The following is a 20,860-nucleotide window of genomic DNA, read 5'->3' as shown; positions in this document are numbered from 1 at the left end:
AAACTGCAAAGAGATGAGAAATGAAACCACATTTATTTAACATTATTATAAATATTGGGCCCAACATGCTTCCCAACTTAGCCCATCCATTCACCTCCATTCCAAAATCTGTTCTATGTACATACAAATACATGTCTGTACTATTTTTTATTAATGGACTCATTCCATAAATATTATAACCTGCTTTAGTTCTTTGTCATACACTCTGGTGATCTTTCCATACAAACATATATAAAAGCCTATCTTATTCTACTTAAAACCTGAATAATATGGAAAAATTGTGGAGTTAGTATGGACATATAATTCATTTAGCCAATCCCTTACTGATGAATATTTAGGGTGTTTCCAGTGTTTTGCCAAAACAAGGCAACTGTTTTGAGATCTTCATAGTCCTTGGGCTCTATCCAAATTACATATATATATACACATACACACATACACACACATACACACACACACATGTATTTTTTTAAAAAAATTATGTTTCTTTAATTGTTACAGGATTATTGGTCATTGTATTTATTTTTCCACAAACTATCTGTTGATTTGTTTCATTCATTTCTATTAATCATAATATTCCAACACAAACAACAAAATTAACAAATTAATGCCTCAGGAAAGAAAAGATATTAGTTTAACTTTAAAGCACTAATACTATGGTAAAAGAAAGATTCTCCTCTTGCATTAAAAAAATATACACACACACATATATATTTTTAATGGAATTATCTTAGGTTATTTTAACAGTGCCAACAGGTACACTGAATAACTCATTCCTGGAATAAAATTCTTGAGGAGGGCCTAATCTCAAACTCATATCCTGAATTTAGACACTGTTCAATGAAATGTAGCCAAAGTTTTGCCTTAGTAAGAGGTAAGCAATTAAATCTTCCATCATATTATCAAAGAGTTATTATTTTTAATTTATTACATTTTTGTTCACTGCTTCAACATCATAATTAAGAAATAATGATTTATGAGTATAACTAGTTTTGCTCTAATTATACCCTGAAAAGCAATAAAACAAATTCTTCCTTGGTCACGAAATCTCTTATTTGACATAAGCTGATAACAGGTAGCTATTTTTAATTTTACCACATAATACTCTAATATCAATATGCTCATTCTTTCTTGGTGTATTACAAGAATTGATCAATTTTAGCATAAACTCCTTGGAAGTATTAACACTTGCAACCTTGAACACACAGTAAATAAATCAATGAATTACTTGGGGGCAGTACAATTTAAAAATAAAAAAGCAAGAGCAATTTATGTCATGTTCCTTCACCAAGCAGCACAGGAATTAATGAATGGAATTTGTCACTGTACAAGAATGAGAAACACTACTATCCATTTTATGCCATGCATTCAACTCTATTGTTCAGAGCAGTTTCCCAACCTCGACACTACTGACATTTTTGCCAGATAATTCTTTGTTGTAGGAAGCTGTCCTGTGAACTATCGGATGTTTAATGGCATCCATGGCCTCTGTCTACGAGATACCAGTAGCAACTTCCCACCTGATAAATAAAAATGTCTCCGGACTGTGTCAAATGTCCCCTGGGAACAAAAGTTGCTCAAGAGGAAAATCTCTGGTTTAGACATAGCTGACATTATAACAGTGTATATAAAGTCAAAGTGAGATTCCTGTGAAGGGCTTCAAAACTTGAAGCTTCAAGAAACTCAATATGGCTGCTAAGGAAAACCCTCTAATGCAGGGTACTCCCATGCTCTGTTAATTACATTAGATAGGGACTTTCGGCTGAGTCTTTTGAGGTAAAATTTCAACAGGTCAGATGACATGTCCAATACCGAAGAGAAAATGAGTGCGTAATCATTTCTACCCCTAGTTCTCACCAGGGATAGGTACATACAACACTTATTAATAAATATGTTTCTTTGTGTTGCTGCTGAACAAAATCAGGAGATAGGTTAAATATTTTAAAGTAGAATGACTTAATTATGTTTTGTAAATTTAAAAATGTACTTTTTTTTAAACATTTTTTATTGAGTTATAGTCATTTTACAATGTTGTGTCAAATTCCAGTGTAGAGCACAATTTTTCAGTTATACATGAACATACATACATTCATTGTCACATTCTCTTTCACTGTGAGCCACCACAAGGTCCTGTATATATTTCCCTGTGCTACATGGTACAATCTTGTTTATCTATTCTACATTTTGAACTCCCAATCCCTTCCCACCCTCCATCCCCTTGGCAACCACAAGTTTGTATTCTATGTCTATGAGTCTGTTTCTGTTTCGTATTTATTAATTTCTTTTTAGACTCTGCATATGAGCGATCTTATATGGTATTTTTCTTCCTCTTTCTGGCTTACTTCACTTAGAATGACATTCTCCAGTAACATCAATGTTGCTGCAAATGGCGTTACGTTGTCGGTTTTTATGGCTGAATTGTATTCCATTGTATAAATATATAAAAACTCTCACCAAAGTGGGTATAGAGGGAACATATCTCAACATAATAAAAGCTATATATGACAAACCTACAGCCAGCATAGTACTCAACGGTGAAAAACTCAAAAGCTTCCCATTAAAATCTGGGACAAGACAAGGATACCCACTATCACCACTCCTATTCAACATACTCTTGGAAGTCCTAGCCACAGCAGTCAGGCAAGAGATAGAAATAAAAGGGATCCAAATTGGAAAAGAAGGGGTAAAAGTGTCACCATGTGCAGATGGCATGATACTATATATAGAAAACCCTAAAAGGTCCACACAAAAACTACCAGAAATAATTGAAGAATTCAGCAAGGTAGCAGGTTACAAGATTAATGTTCAAAAATCAGTTGCATTTCTTTACACTAATGATGAATCAACAGAAAAAGAAAATAAAGAAACAATCCCCTTTAAAATAGCACCCAAAGTAATAAACTACCTAGGAGTAAATCTAACCAAGAAGGTGAAAGACTTATACACAGAAAACTATAAAACACTGATAAAGGAAATTAAAAAAGACTTAAAAAAATGGAAAGATATCCCATGCTCCTGGATTGGAAGAATCAATATTGTTAAAATGGTCACACTGCCCAAGGCAATCTACAGATTTAATGCAATCCCTATCCAATTACCCAGGACATATTTCACAGAACTAGAAAAAATCGTAATAAAATTCATATGGAACCATCAAAGACCTAGAATTGCCAAAGCATTACTGAAGAGAAAGAAAGAGGCTGGAGGAATAACTCTCCCAGACTTCAGACAATACTATAGAACTACAGTAATCAAGACAGCATGGTATTGGTACAAAAACAGACATATGGACCAATGGAACAGAATAGAGAGCCCAGAAGTGAACCCCTAAAAATGTACTATTAATAGCCTTTAATATTTGAAAAGAACCGAAAAATACATTGATTTCCCCAAACTCTTAAAATTTTATGCAACAGTAACAACAAAGTGAAAAAGGAATTAATATAATAGCCTAAAAGAGATTTCTGCTTAAAGAGAAAGGAATTCAATTAAAAGTCAAATTTTCCTAACTAAATGCTTCTGACATCTGTGAGTCTCTTCTTATCTCCAGCTCTCATCTCCAAAATGTTTTTTCTAATAAGTTTAGAGAGTAAAACGGGATCAAAAATTTATATAAATTTTGAAAAAAATAAAGCATTATTCTAAATAAAATATTAGCAATAATTGGGCAAAGGAGTATAACATCACACAGAATTCCAATTTTCAGAATTACCAAAATTACTGATGATAATGAGTTAAGTATTTCACTCTGACCAGTTCATTTTTAATTTACGTTTTCATCACTTCCAAGAAAATAAAAATTGGAATTTTAAATCTGATAAAGTTCAACTATAAATAATAACAGTAACATTTAAACTGTTCAGATTTTCTAAATACTTACATTACTTGCAAACTTTCTGCTGTTAAATTATTCCACATAATCTCATTTGCTTGAAGGTTTTCATTTTCTTCTAGTAAGGAAGTATCAAATTCAATTTCTTGCTCCGTAGCAGCTGTTGTTCTAATAAAGCATGCCAAATAATTCTGATCAATATGAATACATTATCATAATATATTTAGTACACACCAAAGGCAGAATATTTGTTCTTATTTAAAATTATGTTAACAATGTAAACACAAATAGAATAAATCAAGCTAAACCATAGGCCTCAAAGATTTAGTCAAGTAATTTCAGCCTTAGTTTCCTCATTTGGAGAAAATAGATATTAACCTGTTTTATTCTTTTCACACTGGTAATGAGTATAAAATATGGTGATGCATGCATAGAAAAGTAATTGATCCATTATCATTATAAAGTTTAATACAAATATAAAGCCATACATCTACAATCACTATGTAAAAGTTAAAAGGAAAAAATAGTTTCATAGATTAAATATGGATTTAAGTGATAATATAGTAACAACTGAGAAATATTTAAAGATCATTATATAAATTTACTAGTTATCATCATTGAGAAAGGACTTTGGAAATAATCGAAGGCAAACAAATTAATCTGAAATAGCTTATGTCCTAAACAAGCTCTTCAATATTTCTTATCTTAATTCAGTTAAATATTATATGGTAGAAAAAAATAATTCTGTTATAAATACTGAAAGAAGAAGGAAAATATCATGCATACCTGTGGACTTCTATGAAATTATTGTATTCTGTGCTAGGGTCTATCTGTTCAACCGACATTTGAATCTCTTTATGGACATTCACTATTTCCTCTGTAACAAGACTGGTTATCTGGCTGTATTCATCAAATATACCTTTTCTGAAAACAAAAATAAAATTTTACTACATTTTAAAGTTTTATCAGGGAAACAGAGGCTCAAAAAGGATTTAGAACAATAAACATAAGAAATGTAATGCCAATTTTTACAGATGGTGATTTCATGCACCACCTTATTTCACAGACCTGGAGAGCGAAGTGAAATGATTTTACAAATGTACGGATTAGCATACATCTGATATAATAATTGCAAATGATTTAGAATAAGGCCTTACCTTTTCCAACATCCATCTAATGTGTCCAAAATGTAAGCCAGTATTAATCACTTTCTGTGTCTAAATATTACCACAGAAGTGGACTGTGGATCAAAGCCTGTCTCTAATATTTCTTTCAGCTTCTGCCACTTCCTCACATGCCCTGCCTCCTGGTTCTTCTCTTGCTCCCAAGCCTCTGCTCTTTTCCATATACTTAGTCAATTTAACCAGTTCATACCTTCAGTGACATTGCAATCTCTTCTCTTGACCTCCAGTTAGTAGCAAAAATGTTCATAAAAGTTATTAGCCTTATCTAATAAATGAAAAAGGAAAAACTATTCTATTGCAAAGATCCAATTCCCAACTTAAGAATGCTATATTGTAAAAATATACCATTGCTCATTAGCAGCCTTAACAAGTTTAGACAGACAAGCTGATCCTGCATAACACAAGTAAATATAAGGCATTTTTTGTTTTTCCAAAATCATTACTAATAAAAGTAATCCCTACAAAATCTCTCTTATTATGAAGTATTCTCTCAATTCCTTTACTTTGAGTAGCAAAATACTGTTTGGGTAAAAAAATTAAATTTAAACTGCTTTAGGCAATGCTAGTTTGGAATGATTATAGAAATCACATGATAGATAATTTAAAGAAAAGAGGGAGGCAAAAGAATTTAATACAGATGTAGTAAATATCTTTGGGGTTATGATCTCACAGTTGAACACAGTGAATGATATTAGTATAAATGAACTTATCTAGAAAATTCTTATAAATTAATACAGTAAGTGGTTATGATGTGGAGATCATTAATACTCATCTTTAAGACAAATGGGGGGAGGGAAAGGAAGAAATCTAATGTTAGATGAATGAGTATCTGTGACATAGGATTCAATTTCAGTGATATTGTGCATGGGCTTTTTAAATGCTAGATCTAAAATAATTTATTTAAAAGTAAGGATAATACACCGTGTGAAACTACCATACGTCTCAAAAGGATGTCCTTGTGACGATGATACTATTACTGAAGACGCATAGACAGTTTTAAAAAATATTGATTCATAAAATGATTGTAGGAAAGGAAATATTTATAAATCAACAATAAGTAATTTAAAGTAGATATAACTAGACTTATGGGTTAAATATTTTAAGTAGACATTTCACTATTTTATCAATACCCTTAAAAGTTTACATATTCAAGTTGACTAAAAACATTTTATATTTTTATTGGGAAAATGAGGGATCACCTAAACTAGCAATAAAGGAGATAAAGTCTACCAAAGTGTGGCTTATCTTTTTCTGTTGTATTGAACCAATGTATGTGGTAAACATGTATGCATTTGAATTACTGAGCAAAGCTTGCTGTTAGCTCCTTGAAGGCAAAAACTGTGCCTACTCATCCCAATGTCCCCAAGCAGCAGTGTGCTTAGCGTACAGTAGAACTTCAAGAAATATTTGCTGATTTTAATCTCATACAACATGAAGCTGGCAAATAAACCAAAAAAGTATTTTCTTTGGGCTTATCAGTTGCTCAAGATTTAAACACCCAAGCCTCTGGAGGCAGATATCCACTTCTTAACACTTGTCAACTAATGATTTTTTTCACTAATTTAATTTCCAGCTAACAGGAGCAAAACAAAAACATACAAAAACAAAAGCCATTCTTGGGGCTAGATAGATGGTTTGGGAGGAGTATAAAGTGAAGGGACACCAGAAGTGAAAATCAAGAAGACTCAGCGTAAAACAGATTTGAAATACCCTCTGAACTAGTTCAATAATGCAGCTTACAAAACTTTTAAGAAAACTTTTATACAAAAGTTTAACCAGATAAGAAAAAAATGTTAAAATCATTTTATGAAGGGATTTCACATCAAATAGGAAATGTATCTTACAGTGCTTTTATCATTTCTTCTTGCATCTTTTGTAAGGAATCCAGAAGCAGAGGAAGTGTAGTGTCATAATACTGATTCTGATGAAGCTGTGCCCCTTTCAATGCCAATACATACTGGTTATGCAACATGTGAAGTTTCATTGTGGCTTTGTCATAACGTTCCTTGGCCTTTTCAGTTTCTTTCCCTGAAGAAAACATTGGACAAAGTCAGCAAGGAGATAATAAAACAAGTTCTATTTTCTTCACTGAGTTACCATTATTTTATGTTATTTCACATACTTTACAGATAATAAAAAGTTTCTTGAACATATACTATCTACTCAGCTCTAAGGCAAGGTACCCTTTGTTTGCCGGTACTATGTGTAGAAAATGCTCTGAAGGAATTATGCTTTGCAGTAAAGGTTTGATGAATAAAGGTTAATATACAATTTTGTGAAAAATTGTACAGGCATAATATGATCCTTCTCATCTTCAAAGAGCTCACACCAAATTGGAACAACAGTACACGTGAAATTGTATAACCAAGAAAACAAGAAAGCTTGTAAATAATGTTAAAGTTTGAGGTCTGTGTTTGAAACACCAATAAAGACCAGGGAAATCAGAGAAGACTTTGCAGAGAAAACAGACCTTAAAAGATGAGGCAAGTCTGGAAAGGTATAAGAAAGACAGGATAGACAATAGTTCCTCCCTCTCATCCTCTCTTTCTCCATTTCTTCCTTCCTTTCATTCAATAAATATCATTAACTCTTCACCACCAGGAACTGTGCTAGGCATTAGGAATTCAGTATTTGGCAAAACAGAGTCTTGGACATAGAGTCTATGGGCTGGTGATCTGGAATATTGAGTGAAAACATGGAGAGAATAGCAATGTTACATAGGCAAGCAAAGAAATAAGCTCAAAGACAGCAAGTTTGGAGGAAATGAAGGACATATATCTAGAGAAGTAGGGCAATTTTAGGTTATGAATGATGTGGAAGTCAAGCAGAGAAATTTAGACTTGATGCAAGGAGTCTAAGAGATGATAATATTATGAACTAAAACTTTTCATAGTTCCTCTACTAAAATCATTCAGAAAATATTTACAGATTGGCAATATAAATGAATGACTACATAAATAAATGAAATTTTTAAGCAGTTTTTTTTTGCTGTAAACTGAACAAATATGTCTCTTTAATTATTTAGATTGAGGAAATAACCTTTTCAAAATATTTATTAATTTTTGCCCACTATCCAAGGAGAGTCCCCCAAATGAATCTTCTCCCCAAAATGTATCTTTTGTTGAGAACTTTTAACACCAGAGGTTCTCCTCTGCTGCCACTCTGTTGAGGCTCAGCAACCATCTCAGTATTCCCTATAGACAGGAGTCAGAAAAGTGTTTCCTACAGGAGAATGTCCCAGGCCAGGGCCAAAAGCAGAGAAAAAGCCAGGGTTTTTGTGGAGAAAGGAGACCTCAGACCATGCTCAGGCAGAGCAACAGAATTAGAACACTTTTCTTGCCTTTCTCATCAATCTAATTCTGAGCCACAGGAACCCCATCTAGCTGGTGAAAAGGAAACAAACCTTCCCAGCAGACTGGTATGTCTCTACTACCAACAAATTCAAGTGTTTCCAGGTACTTGAACCACCACTGACTTCTCTAAGGGAGCTGCAAATAATATCTTACAGAGCTTAATTCTGTAGCAAAAGTAGATCAGCTGCTGGTTCCTGCACATGCGGATTTAATAATTGCCTACGTTATTCTCAAAATCTTGCCTTCGATAACCTATTTCACTTTATAACATAAAGAACTTCTTGATGAGAAAATAATCACCAGAGTATCCTTCCTAATCCCTTTCACAGCTGACTGGAAAGCGGTTCTAATACCAGAGTGGGAAGATAAGAGCAAATATATTAATTCAGTTCCAATCTGAAGGGATCAGAAGAAGATAACGTTGGCCATTAAAGAAGTGGGCTTTCTCACTTTTTGACTACAACCCACAGGATAATATATTTTATGCCACGAACCAGTAAACAATCATATACATTTTAATACATATGTAACTGAAGTGAAAAACTTACTAAATATTTCTTCCTCTTATAATGAAGAAAGCTGTGTGATTCTTCAAAACTTCTATAATTGGAATTTAGAATTTTTTTAAATGTTCATGCAGAAACCAATAAATGTTTTGCCTCAGTTAACATAAATCCCTAGAGTAGCTGTAACTCTATATGACATGAGGGATAATTGTTTTTAACTTAGCAATTAATAAACCACTTCGGTAATACTAATCACAAATGACTTTCAACATTGTCAGGAACACATCCTCCTACATGTTCAGTTACTTTAATAGTTTTTTTCATAAAATACTGTATTTATTCACCCATAAACATTGCTACTTAGCATCCTTCTTGCAAAAATACATTTCAAAAAAGTCCCCAAGATCCAGTACAATTGATACACCTATGGCCAGCCCTGCAGCCTACCTCTAAAATGACAACCCCCCTTTTTCCCTACTCATACACATAGGGGGAGACTCCCATCTGAAGCCGACACCCAAGATCCAAATTGTATACCCAAGCAAATAGGAACCATTCTTTTGGCTGAGAGCTAAGTCACATTAATGCCTGAACACCAGCTGCAGTGAAAGTTCCTGAACATTTGCCAGAGAAGTCCCTTCTAAGGCCCTTTTCTTTGGGTTGATGTTTTTCGGCTTTTTTGTTTGTTTGCTAGTTTAAGTCGCTGTTACTGGAAATTCAACAAATTCTGACAATACACAGATCAAACGTTCATGTACAAGTATGCAGATAAATTAATTCCAAGTAATAAAGAAGTTTTCTAGAGTCCACACGTTCATAATAAGAAAATAAAGCAACAATATTTGAGTTCTGTGTTCTAATTTGTTGATTTTTATAAGTTTTAAAATAATAGGTAGTAATGAATTTCCTATTTTATATCACTTTTTTAAAAAAAATTCCTTTTTATATGAACTCTATTATTCCCAATTAATTACTCAGATTTTTTAGTATAACTTCAGGAGTCAAGCTCTCCATGCAAACATTTTCATGGAGACATTTAAACCACCCATCTGTCCTCCTATTTGCACAGATTTTTAAATTGCACACTATCCATCTGTCTTTCTAACTGGTGTAGAAATGATTCACTAAATACACAACACTCAGATGAGTAAGATTTTATAGTCCAAAATAACATTAGAAAAGTTAAGAATTTCCCAAATACTTCTTTCTGTTTATCAGATAGTGAATGATAAACAATGTGAAGGCTTTCACAGCCAAAATCTAATTACCAATAGCTTATCAGTTGTCATTAACACAACTTAGAAAAAAATTTAATGCTTTTAAAAACATCCAAGGCAGACTCGATTACATTAAAATTATAATAATACATAACACTAATAAATTCTTTAAAAACAGCTTTGGGTTTAAAATTGACTTTGGGGGTATGTCTTAGTAGGGCTTTTGGGTTTATTTGTTTGCTGTACTCAACAGTTCACATACACTTATGCATCTGGTTACAAGGCGTACTTGTGCATGCACACCACACTCCCACCCTTGTAGATATGAGCAAAAAGTTTCAAAAACATGCTCACTTGCCATGATTTGAAATGGGATGCTACTATACTTTTTCTTGATTTGCTTTAAAAGAAATATTTAGTGTTCCAAAGAGATCATATAAGTAAATTCAAGAAATAGTAATACTGTGTGAAAACCAAAATTACAAAAAGATTTTTTAAATTCCATTCACTTAACAAAATATATTGCAAAAAACTACCCAACATGATTCCTGCCACATAGCTTTTGGGTTCAGAATATCTCAGATCACTATTATGCTTTCCTAACTTTTAAATAACCACATTTGAGCTTAAAATTAATGTGAAGTACATAGAGTGAATAAATTCTAATGAGACACAGAATCATACCTCCATTGCTATATATATATATATTTTTTAATGATGAGAAGCACTGAAGCAGGACACAGAGTTGTTCTACATGTCAATTAACACGGAGGAAAACATCTAATTTTTCCTCCTCCACATAATGAAATTCACAAAGAGATAGAATTACAATTCTTTTGCCATGACTTGTTGACAAATCTGTTTAATGTTTGTAATAAAAGAATGTGTATACAACATGTCATGCCATAAACAAGATTATGAAGCTAGTAAAACACAATTATGTAAGCTTGACATTTACAAGTGACAGGCTATACTAGTCATTAAGCTAGTCTAGAAAGTCAAGTATCTTTTTATTATAAACTTCTGAATCATTTACCGTTTGTTAAATATTATTGTGGAAAGTCTCCGGATAACAAATGAGAAGTGATTATTTTCCAAAAGTAAAGTGCTTACAAGTAGTCTCTGCTTTGATTTGGATAAATAAACATTCGACCATCTTATATTTTTCCTTTCTTTCAAAACATTCCTCCTCCACTATACAATGTTTTCTTACTACTATGAGTAAAAAGAAAATAAACAAGAATTCATCTTTACTTATGAGTTACTTGGGTCAAACGTCCACATACTTTTTTTCACATGGAAGTTAAAGGTCAAGTATGATATGTGGGAACAATGAATGAGCTACCTTTTTTATTCAGTGATGTTCTGACAATAACAAAATTAAGAAGTCAGTTTTCATCTCAGCTTCTCCTTTGATTAGCTATGCAGCCCAAGCAAGTCGTTTAACCTAAATCTTAGCTTCTCATTTTTAATCCTGGAAGTTATATTGTCTGCCCTTCTCAATTCATTGGGTTGTGATGGAAATCAAATGGCAGAAAATTGTCAAAATGCACAGTCAATAACAAAGGCTAAAGAAGACACAGAATTTGGAGAGCTGAAAAAAATCTTTTTGATTATATGTTCCCATAAAGCATTAAAAAGAAATAAGATGTAAACCCATACTATGCTAGTTTTAATAAATTTCCTAGTTTAAGAAAATATGATGTATCAGTCAAGAAATGTTTACTGAACATGCATTGTGGGTTTTAAATGGTTCAAAGAACTAAAATAGTGGCATTTTAAAATTCAATAAAAAATACCTTAAAAGAGCAAGCTCTCTAGCTCTATGCAATACCACCTTCTTGCATATAATGATTGCTAGAGTTAATTGACCCATAGTCTTTTAATACCCTATAAATTGAAAGATACACCCTGGTTAAGTCTATATTCTATAATAACAAAGCTGTGAATGGGGGGATTTTGGGTAGCTGGGATAGTGTTTGCAGCATCGTTTGGAATCTCCCATATATCATCTAAAAATATAGTAAGGAACAAAAAGAAAGAATAAATAAAACCTGCACCCTCAGTATAACAGGCAGAAAATGTCCAAATTTAAAATTTTCTACAAGTAGAAAAATAAACATCAAGTCTTTGCAAATGATCTCTCACCCTCCCACTGCAAGCCTTCATGGACACCAAAAGCTATTCTTGGTGGGGGACGGGGTGGGGAGGAAAAGGAAAAGAAAAATACACTAAAGAGAGAAGAGAAGAATAAGCAGTATGCCTAAGACTCATCCAAAACCACCATCAGCAAGAAAGCCCACTCTACATGTGAAAATACTGAAAAAGTGTAATGGTAGATCACAGAACTAACTTCAAGAAAGGGACTTAAAAGTGCTTATCAAAGACAAGAGAGGCAGTCTTAGAAAGGTAACACTTTAGAGGGAGAAATGGCTAAAATGAAAGAAGAAAGAAAAATCCTGAAGGGAAAAAAAAGTAAAAATAAAAATAGATTAAAAGGTCACTTAAATCTTTCTCAGAAACATGAAAGGTGTTAAGATTCTACCCTACCTGACAAGCTAAAAAGTTAGGCTGCCTCAATTTAATGGGTGTGGGCAGAAGATACAAGACTTCTGGGACAGAGAGACAAAGGACAATTTACTTCTCACAGCAATATCAGTAGCTAGAGTATTGTCACTTGTGGAAAGAAAACAAAATGCCATAAACAAAGTCAAATGACAATTGACAAACTCATAGAAAATGTATGCACCATGCATAATAGATGAAGGACTATCCACCGTATGTTTTAAATTCTTAAAATTTTAAAAGAAAAAATCAAACATCAATTTTTAAAAATGGGCAAAAGAGAATTCACTAAAAATAAATACTTTAAAATAGCCTTTAAACATATAAAAAGGTGGTCAACCTCACTCCCTAACTTATAATAAAATACAAATTAAAATTACCGACCAAATTGGCAAACACTGTTTAGGCAAAGATGTGGAGAAACTGATACTCTTATACGTATCTGGCGGGAATGTCAATTGGTATGATTTTTATAGAAGGAAATTTGGTAGTATCTAACAAAACTACACATACATTTACATTTTAACCCTGCATTCATACTTCTAGAAATTTACCCCTTCAACAGTTAAAATAAAACATAAAACAAAAAAACAAACAAATCTGACACAAGGTTATTCATGGTAGTAGTATTAATAATTGGGGGGAAAAAACTAGAAATAAACTGTATGCCCATATGTAGAAAAGTGCTTGAATATCTTATGATGAAGTGCTATGCAGCAGTTAAAAAGAATAACAAAGATATCTACAAACTGAAATATTGTGATTTTTCAGGATACAATGTCAGAAAATCAAAATGAGAAAGTATGTCATAATATTGTAGTTTTTGTGTAAGAAAGAAAGAAACGATTAAAGAAGATATAGTTTCCTAAGTATATAGTTCTGTACAGTTCTGACTTTTGAAATCATCAGTGTTTAACCATTAACAAAATAAATAAGCAAACAAAATCAACAAGGGTATGAGAGGTCATACAACTTAAAATGGGATACAATATGAACAACTGAACCAATCTGCATTTCCTAGTGAGTAATGTAATTACACTGAAAGGTGTGAAGAAGAAAAGAATTAATCTAACTTTGGAAACAATATTTGACTATAGTGGAAGACTAAAGACAAAAAGAGCTCTAAACAAATTCCAAACTGTAGTTAGTAGGCTTCCTTTTTCAGAGGCATTAATTAACAATTCTTCTGTTATTTTACAATTGAGCAAATTAAGTAGATTGTGAGTAACAGAAGCCAGGTTTCTCACTGTCAGAGAAGGAAGTTAAAAATACATGAACAGGACAAGATAGAATGAACTGTTTGGTGTTCAAATGGAATTGGAAGTATCAATGGGAACACTTCAGTTTTAATATGGATAGAGCAATAGATATAGAAATAGGCATGGTATATGTATATGTATGTGTGTGTGTGTGTATGTGTGTGTGTGTGTGTGTATGTGTGTGTGTGTACACTTGCTTGTTTCCTATGTCTGTCTGTTGAAAGGATCTAGAACAAAGACATCCCAGTAGCAATGAGCAAACCCAGTGCCCAAATACTGGTTCCTTAGTACTATTTTCTGCTAAATGGATCTGTGGCTCCTTAGAGAAATGGAGCGAGACCTCGAGCAGGAAAAGTATAAGATGGGCCAAAAAATAAGTGCAAATAAATTACAGGAGCATGTGAAAAGGACAGAAGAACCGGTTTCAGCTTCTCTCTCATGTACAGACAGAAAAGAGGATAAAGTAAATGTGGTAAAATATTAATATTTGGAGAATATGGGTGAAACACACAGGGATTCTTTGTATTATTCTTATAAATTTTCTGTTGTCTGATATAATATCAAAGTAAAAGTTAAAAAATGGAAAGTTGTGAAAATTGACTAAAGTTCAAAACTATTTGAATATTCATTAAATCTAAAATAAATGAGTTATTTAGCTTAGGGATGAAAAGTCTCAATGATTTGTCCTCTGAATATTGAAATACTGACTTTCCAGGATAGGGGAAAGAAAACAACTTGGTTTTAATATGTTATGTTTCAAAGTATGCTTATACTATAATATTAATAGATAAAGACAGCCAGAATGTTTTTTAAAAACTATCATTCTACTTGACAAGACTAGTCAAATGTGTGGAAGAACAACATTTACAGAAAAAGGCATTTATCCTATAAATCTTTATCCAGATTCCATTATGTACTAAATTCTATAAGGGACATATAGTCATAGTCTCTTCCTAAAAGATGCTTGACAAGAAAATCTAAATAGAGGCTCACAAAACAGTCATCATAACATTAGAATATAACTGTAGAAGAGGGAGGGTAGAAATCACCACTATTTAGTATGCATAACCAACCACTCAGGGGCCTCAAATTCCTAACAATGGATGATAATATGGAAAGTTATCTAATAAATCAATGAGTATCTTTAATGAAGTGGTTTAAAAGTTTCAGGTTATGCAGAAACTACATCTGGAATAAACATCACACTGGTTGCCTCCAGAGGAAAAAAAAAATACTGTGTAATAGGTAGGAGAAAATGTTTTCACTGTCTACTTACTGATCTGTATCTTGTGGTTGTGAATGTAGAATCATGTAAGTACGAAGAGGTATAACCCATGAAACCCTATGCGGGGGGGTGGGGGGAATCTTAAGAGAACTTCCACAAACTCTTACCAGCCTACCTAACCTCTTTTCTGAATAGTAAGGGTATGTATTTAGCCGCTACTAGGTTTTAACAATGCCCTTGCTCCTAGCTAAGACCAATCCGTTCCCTCGGGTAGCAGACCTATTCTCTACTCCTATCCAAGGACATTGCTCCAGCAATTCTCCCTTCATTCTGTTGCCTCATGACTTTTCCTTTTTTAAGGGAGTATTTATGGTCAGCAAGCAAGCTGAAACAGCTCCTAAATTTAAAAAAAGAAAGAAAGCAAAAGAAAAAGAAAAAGTCCTCCCTTGACTCTACTTCTTTTAGTTGTTTCTCTTTATCTTCACTGCAAAACCCCTAAAAAGATTTGTCTATACTAGTTATTTGCAGTTTTTTCCTTCTCATTCTTTCTTAAACCCATCCCATTTAGATTGTTCCCCTATTGCTCCACTGAAACTGTTCTTGTCAAAGTCACCAAAAACGTACTTTTCGCTAAATACAAATCGCTAAGAGTTTCTTAGCAGTACTCAACTCTTAATCATTACATGATCACTTGTTCTTTTTGAAATCATTTCACCCCATCTGGCTTCCAGAGTGATACTTTCTTTTGGTTTTCCTTTTATTTTACTCTTCTTTACAATTTCTTTCTCATTTCCCTGACTTCTTAATATTGGGCTCAGTCTTAGGGCTGTTCTCTTTTCTATCTTAATTAAAACCCTGGGCAATGCCATCAAATCTCATGGCTTTAAATACCAACTGACAATCAAATTTATAAATCAAACTCGGAATTCTCCCTGGAACTCAAAACTTAAGAGATTCTAGAGCAAACTTGGTATCTCCATGTAGATGTCAAATAAGAATCCCAAAACCAAACTCTTGATCTTCACCTTCAAATATGCTCCTCCTATATTTTTCTCCATCTCAGTAACAACAGTGTCATCCTTCCTGTTGATCAGGCCAAAAATCTTGGAATTATTTTTGGCTTCTTTCTCTCCCACACTACATTCAATTCATCAGCAACTCCTTTAGGCTCTATTTTCAATATATACTGGATCCTCAATATCCATGGATTCCATATTTCCAAGTTTGCCTAATGCCTAAAACTCGATACACACAGTGCTTCCCAGGTCAATCACGGACGTGTACACATGCAGAGCAGCAAAGGAGTCACTTGATACATCCATTCTCAACTGAGGTTGAAAGGCTATGCTCTGCCTTTTTGTTTCAGCAATTGTAGTGTAAACTGTCCTTTTTGCAATCTATTCAGTTTTATATTTTTTGCATTTTTGTGCTTTTCCTAGTGATTCTGCTGCTTAAAACGGCCCCCAAGCATAATGTTAAAGTGCAGTTTAGTATTCTTAAACTAAAGAAGGTTCTGATGTGCCTCACAGAGTAAACGTGTGTTAGAAAGCTTTGTTTACTCACGAGTAATAGCACTGCTAGCCGTGAGTTCAATGTTAATAAGTCAACAATGTGTTTTAAAGAAGGTGTCTTTTAGCAGAAATACACATTAAAAAAAAATGATGTACTGATCAAGTGTCAAAAATGTTGTGACCATGCTTACAGGGCTCTAACCCCTTATGTTATGTCCACCCAGGGCAATGATTCAGTAAACAGGTAATGCTAATTTAGTAATCATGGTGATTTTATATAACATAACTGCCATAAATAACAAGAATTGATTATATGTATATCCAGAATGTGACCACTTCTCATCACCTCTGCTGCTACCACCCAGGAAGAAGTCAGCCTGAGCCCTTGCCTGGATTACTCCAATAGCCTGGAAGTGATCTCCTTACTTCCATCCTTCCCCCACCCCTCAGTCTATTCTCTACAAAGCTGCAAGAATTATCCTGTCAAAATGTAAGTTCATGTCATTCCTCTGCTCAAAACCCTCCATTGGGCTTCCCATCTTACTCAGAGTAAAAGCCAAAGTTTTAAAACAACTAGCAAGATCCTGCATAATCCACCATCATGCTTCCTCTCTGATCTCATCTCACACCTCCACACCTTTCCTTTACCAGTCCCTCAGGTCCAGCGCACAGGTGCCTATACTACTCTTCAGATATGCCCAGCATGATCCCATCTCAATGACTTTGCTTTGGCTTTTCCCTCTTCCTGGAGCACTCTTTGTCCCAGATAATCACATGCTTCACTCCCTCACTCCTCTCATCATTCATTTAAATGTGTCTTTCTTCATGATACCTAACCTGATTCTCCTCCCAACATCCTATCTACCTACTGTGTTTTCTCCATCATACCTACCACCATCTAACATACTAAATATGCATTACTCATTTGTTTACTACTCAGCTATCTTCTGCTCTAAAACATAAGCTCAAAGAGGCAGGGATTTCCATGTGTTTTCTTATTTACAGTACCATTAATGCAAATAACAGTGCCTGGCACATAACAAGAAAATGCATAAATTGATATAGTTCTTTTTTTAATTTAAACTTAGATAATTTTTAAAAAATTAAAAGTTATAGAAAGATTACAATTTTACCTTCTGTATATGTTTATATCATCTTTCTAGTAATCAAGTCCAAAACTAATATTGTTAAGGAGCTCACCTATAAAATATAGAGGAAAATCAGCAAAAGTATATAACTTCTCTTAATCTCTTTATATATTAAACTTGGTCTCTTTTACTTAATAAAACTAAGCAAATAGGGACAAATCAAATTATTGTGCTTTCATTTTATTTTTATGAAGTTTCTGCAGAATACAAATGAATCATGTAGCATATTCCATCCCATGTAATATTTCAGCATCTAATGAGAACATTAGAACTGTCACTCCAATTTCTGTGGCTTCAGCACAATGCAAATTAGATTAATAACTGAGGGCCATTACTCTTTATGACCCTGTGAAGACCCTATTATATTAAGTTCCATGCAGTGAGAAGCATTCATGCCATAAGTTACCTGCTGATATATCATGTATTAAAACGTAGGTCTGAAAAAAAAAATAGAAAACCTCCAGCTTTCAGGTCATTTAAACAGAACTGATGATCAACAAACACACCCTGAGCTCTGGTTTGGTCTTTAGTAAGTCATGTATCCAAAAATGTACTTCTTCCATATGTTGAACTGAGAGGTAAATTTAAATTTCAGAGTATTTTTCTAGAGGACCTCCATATATGATCTGATTTTTTTTAAATATCCAAGATATAAAGATTATCAAGTAAGAAAGTCAGATGCCACTCTTAGTGGAGTCAAAATGAAGAAATCAACTAAAATAGCCTTTTCAAAGTTTTATTAATTTTTTTAAAATTTGGATTTATTTAAACAGAAATTTAACCATCTGTCTCAAGTCTGGACTCATTTCAAACTGGTTTTCATAATTAAAGTACTCTAAAGAGACAACTCAATAGATCTAATCAATTTTAATTGGCTATAAAATATCGCAGAACTATTCATAATGCGTGAAGAGGCAATTTAAGAAAATCTACTTCCCAATTACAGAAAAATTTACTTCTGAATGAGACTTCCAACCAATTTCCCACAGTTCTAGCAGTAGACACTTTCTTACTCCGTCTGCCTAAAGGGTAAGTGAAGGCTTGTAAATAATCAGGGATTTTACCAATCCTTTAGCATTCTTTTACATGTGTCATAGAGAAAGAAGAATTTGAAAGAGAGTCTGTTTCCCCTCTCTTGTTATAAAAGTGGGTGAAGAGTGCATCTTTCAAACTTCTTTAGACCAACTGGCATGGGCATGTATGCTATGGAGTAGCTCACTTTGTCTTGTTTTTTTTTTTTTCCCTGAATATGATGATAAAGCAGAAGCATTCAGACTTCTACCCATGTAACAGAAGTCCCACAAATCCTTTTGTTTGTATTTTGAGGCTTAGTGAAGGTAAACCTGTAGTATAGGTCTAGCCATCAGAATACATAACTATGAAATCGTTATTCTGAACATCTTTTCTGATATTTCAGTATATCTTCAAGTCAACTATAAAACTTCAAAGCAAAATCATATTTAGATTTGCTTAATTCAATACTATATGGTTCAATATGATATTGCTTATATTTTACAAAATTAGCACACATTTATTCTTAAAAAATACTTTTTAACTTGGTAAAAAATACTATACAGCATATGAACAAGGACCTGCATGTAGGCATACAGATAAAGATGCTTATATTTTCTACAACATAAACAAGCGGGGATTATAGTGAGGAAAAAAAAATCTGAGAATGAATAAACTCATACAACTTTCAGAACAAATGAAGAAGGAAGATGAAGTCCACCAAGACTCTAAAATTTAGGTTAAAATGTTAAGTAGATACATGGAAGATTTAAGAAAAGACCCAAATTGTAATTATTCAGGCAAAATCTACAAGACCTGAGATGAAAAATACACTGCATGGGATTAAAGGCAGATTAGATGCTGCAAAAGATAAGATTGGTAGAATTGTAGACATAACCACAGACCCTAACCAAAATGAAACAGAAAGCAAAACTAGACAAGGGGGAAAAAATGAACAGAGCATCAGTAGGCCGTGAGACAACCACAAGCAGCCTAATACACATGTAACTGGAGTCTCCAGAGGAGAGCAGAAATAGAGGGGGAGACAGAAAATACATGTGAAGAAATAATGGCTGAAAGGTTTCCAAATCTGATGAAAACTATAAATTCTCAGATATAAAAAGTTCAAAAAGCCACAAACATAAGGGAAAAAGAATATGCAGCAAGATGCATCAAAATAAAATTTTTCAAAACCAATAATAAAAAGGAAATCCTGAAAGCTGCCAAAGGAACATAAAACATGCAGAGCAACGAGAAGATAAAGCAGATTTCTTCTTGACATGACACTAAGCCGACATCTTTAAAGATAACAGAAAAAAAAACTGGCCAAACAGAATCCTATACCCAACAAAAATATATTTCAAAAACAAAGGTAAAATAAAAATTTTTCAGACATACAAAAGCTGAATTTACTACCTGCAGATTTACATTACAATAAATATCAAAGTAAGGCATTTAGGCAAAAGTAAAATGATACTAGATGGAATAAAGAATGCTAGAAAAGAAAACTAGATGGATAAATATGTGAGATGCTTTATTATTATTTTAAAGAGAATTGACTAAACAAAAACAAAAATGTTAACAATATAGTGTAAAGTTCAAAACATATACAAAGGTAAAATATATCAAACAATACCACAAATACAGGAAGACTGTTCTATTGTAAGGATCTCATAATATACATAAGGTGATAAAATATGACTTGAAGGTACACTATAGAAAATAAAGGTAAAATTAAAAAAAGAAAAGTTATTACTAATAAGACAGCAAAGAAGATAATGAGAATTTTAAGAAATGTTTTCAATTAATCCAAAGGCAGAAAAAAGGAAAAGTAGAACAAAGAACAGATGGAACAAAGAGGAAAAAAACTATAAGATGACAGCTTTAAACCTAACATTATCAAAAATCACAATTAAGATGTAGAGATTATCAAGATAAAAAAAGTAAAACTTAATTATATGCTGCTTACAAGAAACAGACTTCAAGAATAAAGTCTGAAGCATGTTAAACTAAAAGAATGAAAACAAGAGACACCATGTAAACACTAAT

At 33.1% G+C, this 20,860-nt stretch overlaps 1 protein-coding gene across 7 annotated transcripts in view; it reads right to left on the bottom strand.

Moving 5' to 3' along the window:
• FER (FER tyrosine kinase) overlaps positions 1 to 20,860 on the bottom strand; it is a 362,557-nt gene that overhangs the window by 270,971 nt on the left and 70,726 nt on the right. For 6 of the 7 annotated variants that reach the window (XM_031448777.2, XM_031448782.2, XM_064482956.1 and 3 more), the window contains 3 exons: positions 6,861 to 7,044; positions 4,619 to 4,756; positions 3,881 to 4,000 (listed from right to left, as the gene is read on the bottom strand). In XM_031448777.2, the coding sequence (XP_031304637.1) occupies positions 3,881 to 4,000; positions 4,619 to 4,756; positions 6,861 to 7,044 (442 nt within the window). Of the gene's footprint in view, positions 1 to 3,880; positions 4,001 to 4,618; positions 4,757 to 6,860; positions 7,045 to 7,486; positions 7,949 to 20,860 lie in introns of those variants that run through there. The other variant, XM_064482966.1, reaches the window with a different exon arrangement.

This window comes from Camelus dromedarius, chromosome 3 (assembly GCF_036321535.1).
Source record: "Camelus dromedarius isolate mCamDro1 chromosome 3, mCamDro1.pat, whole genome shotgun sequence".
NCBI lineage: Eukaryota > Metazoa > Chordata > Mammalia > Artiodactyla > Camelidae > Camelus > Camelus dromedarius.
The sequence above is the reverse complement of the archived record's forward strand: the minus strand, read 5'-3'. Positions and strand labels throughout refer to the sequence as shown.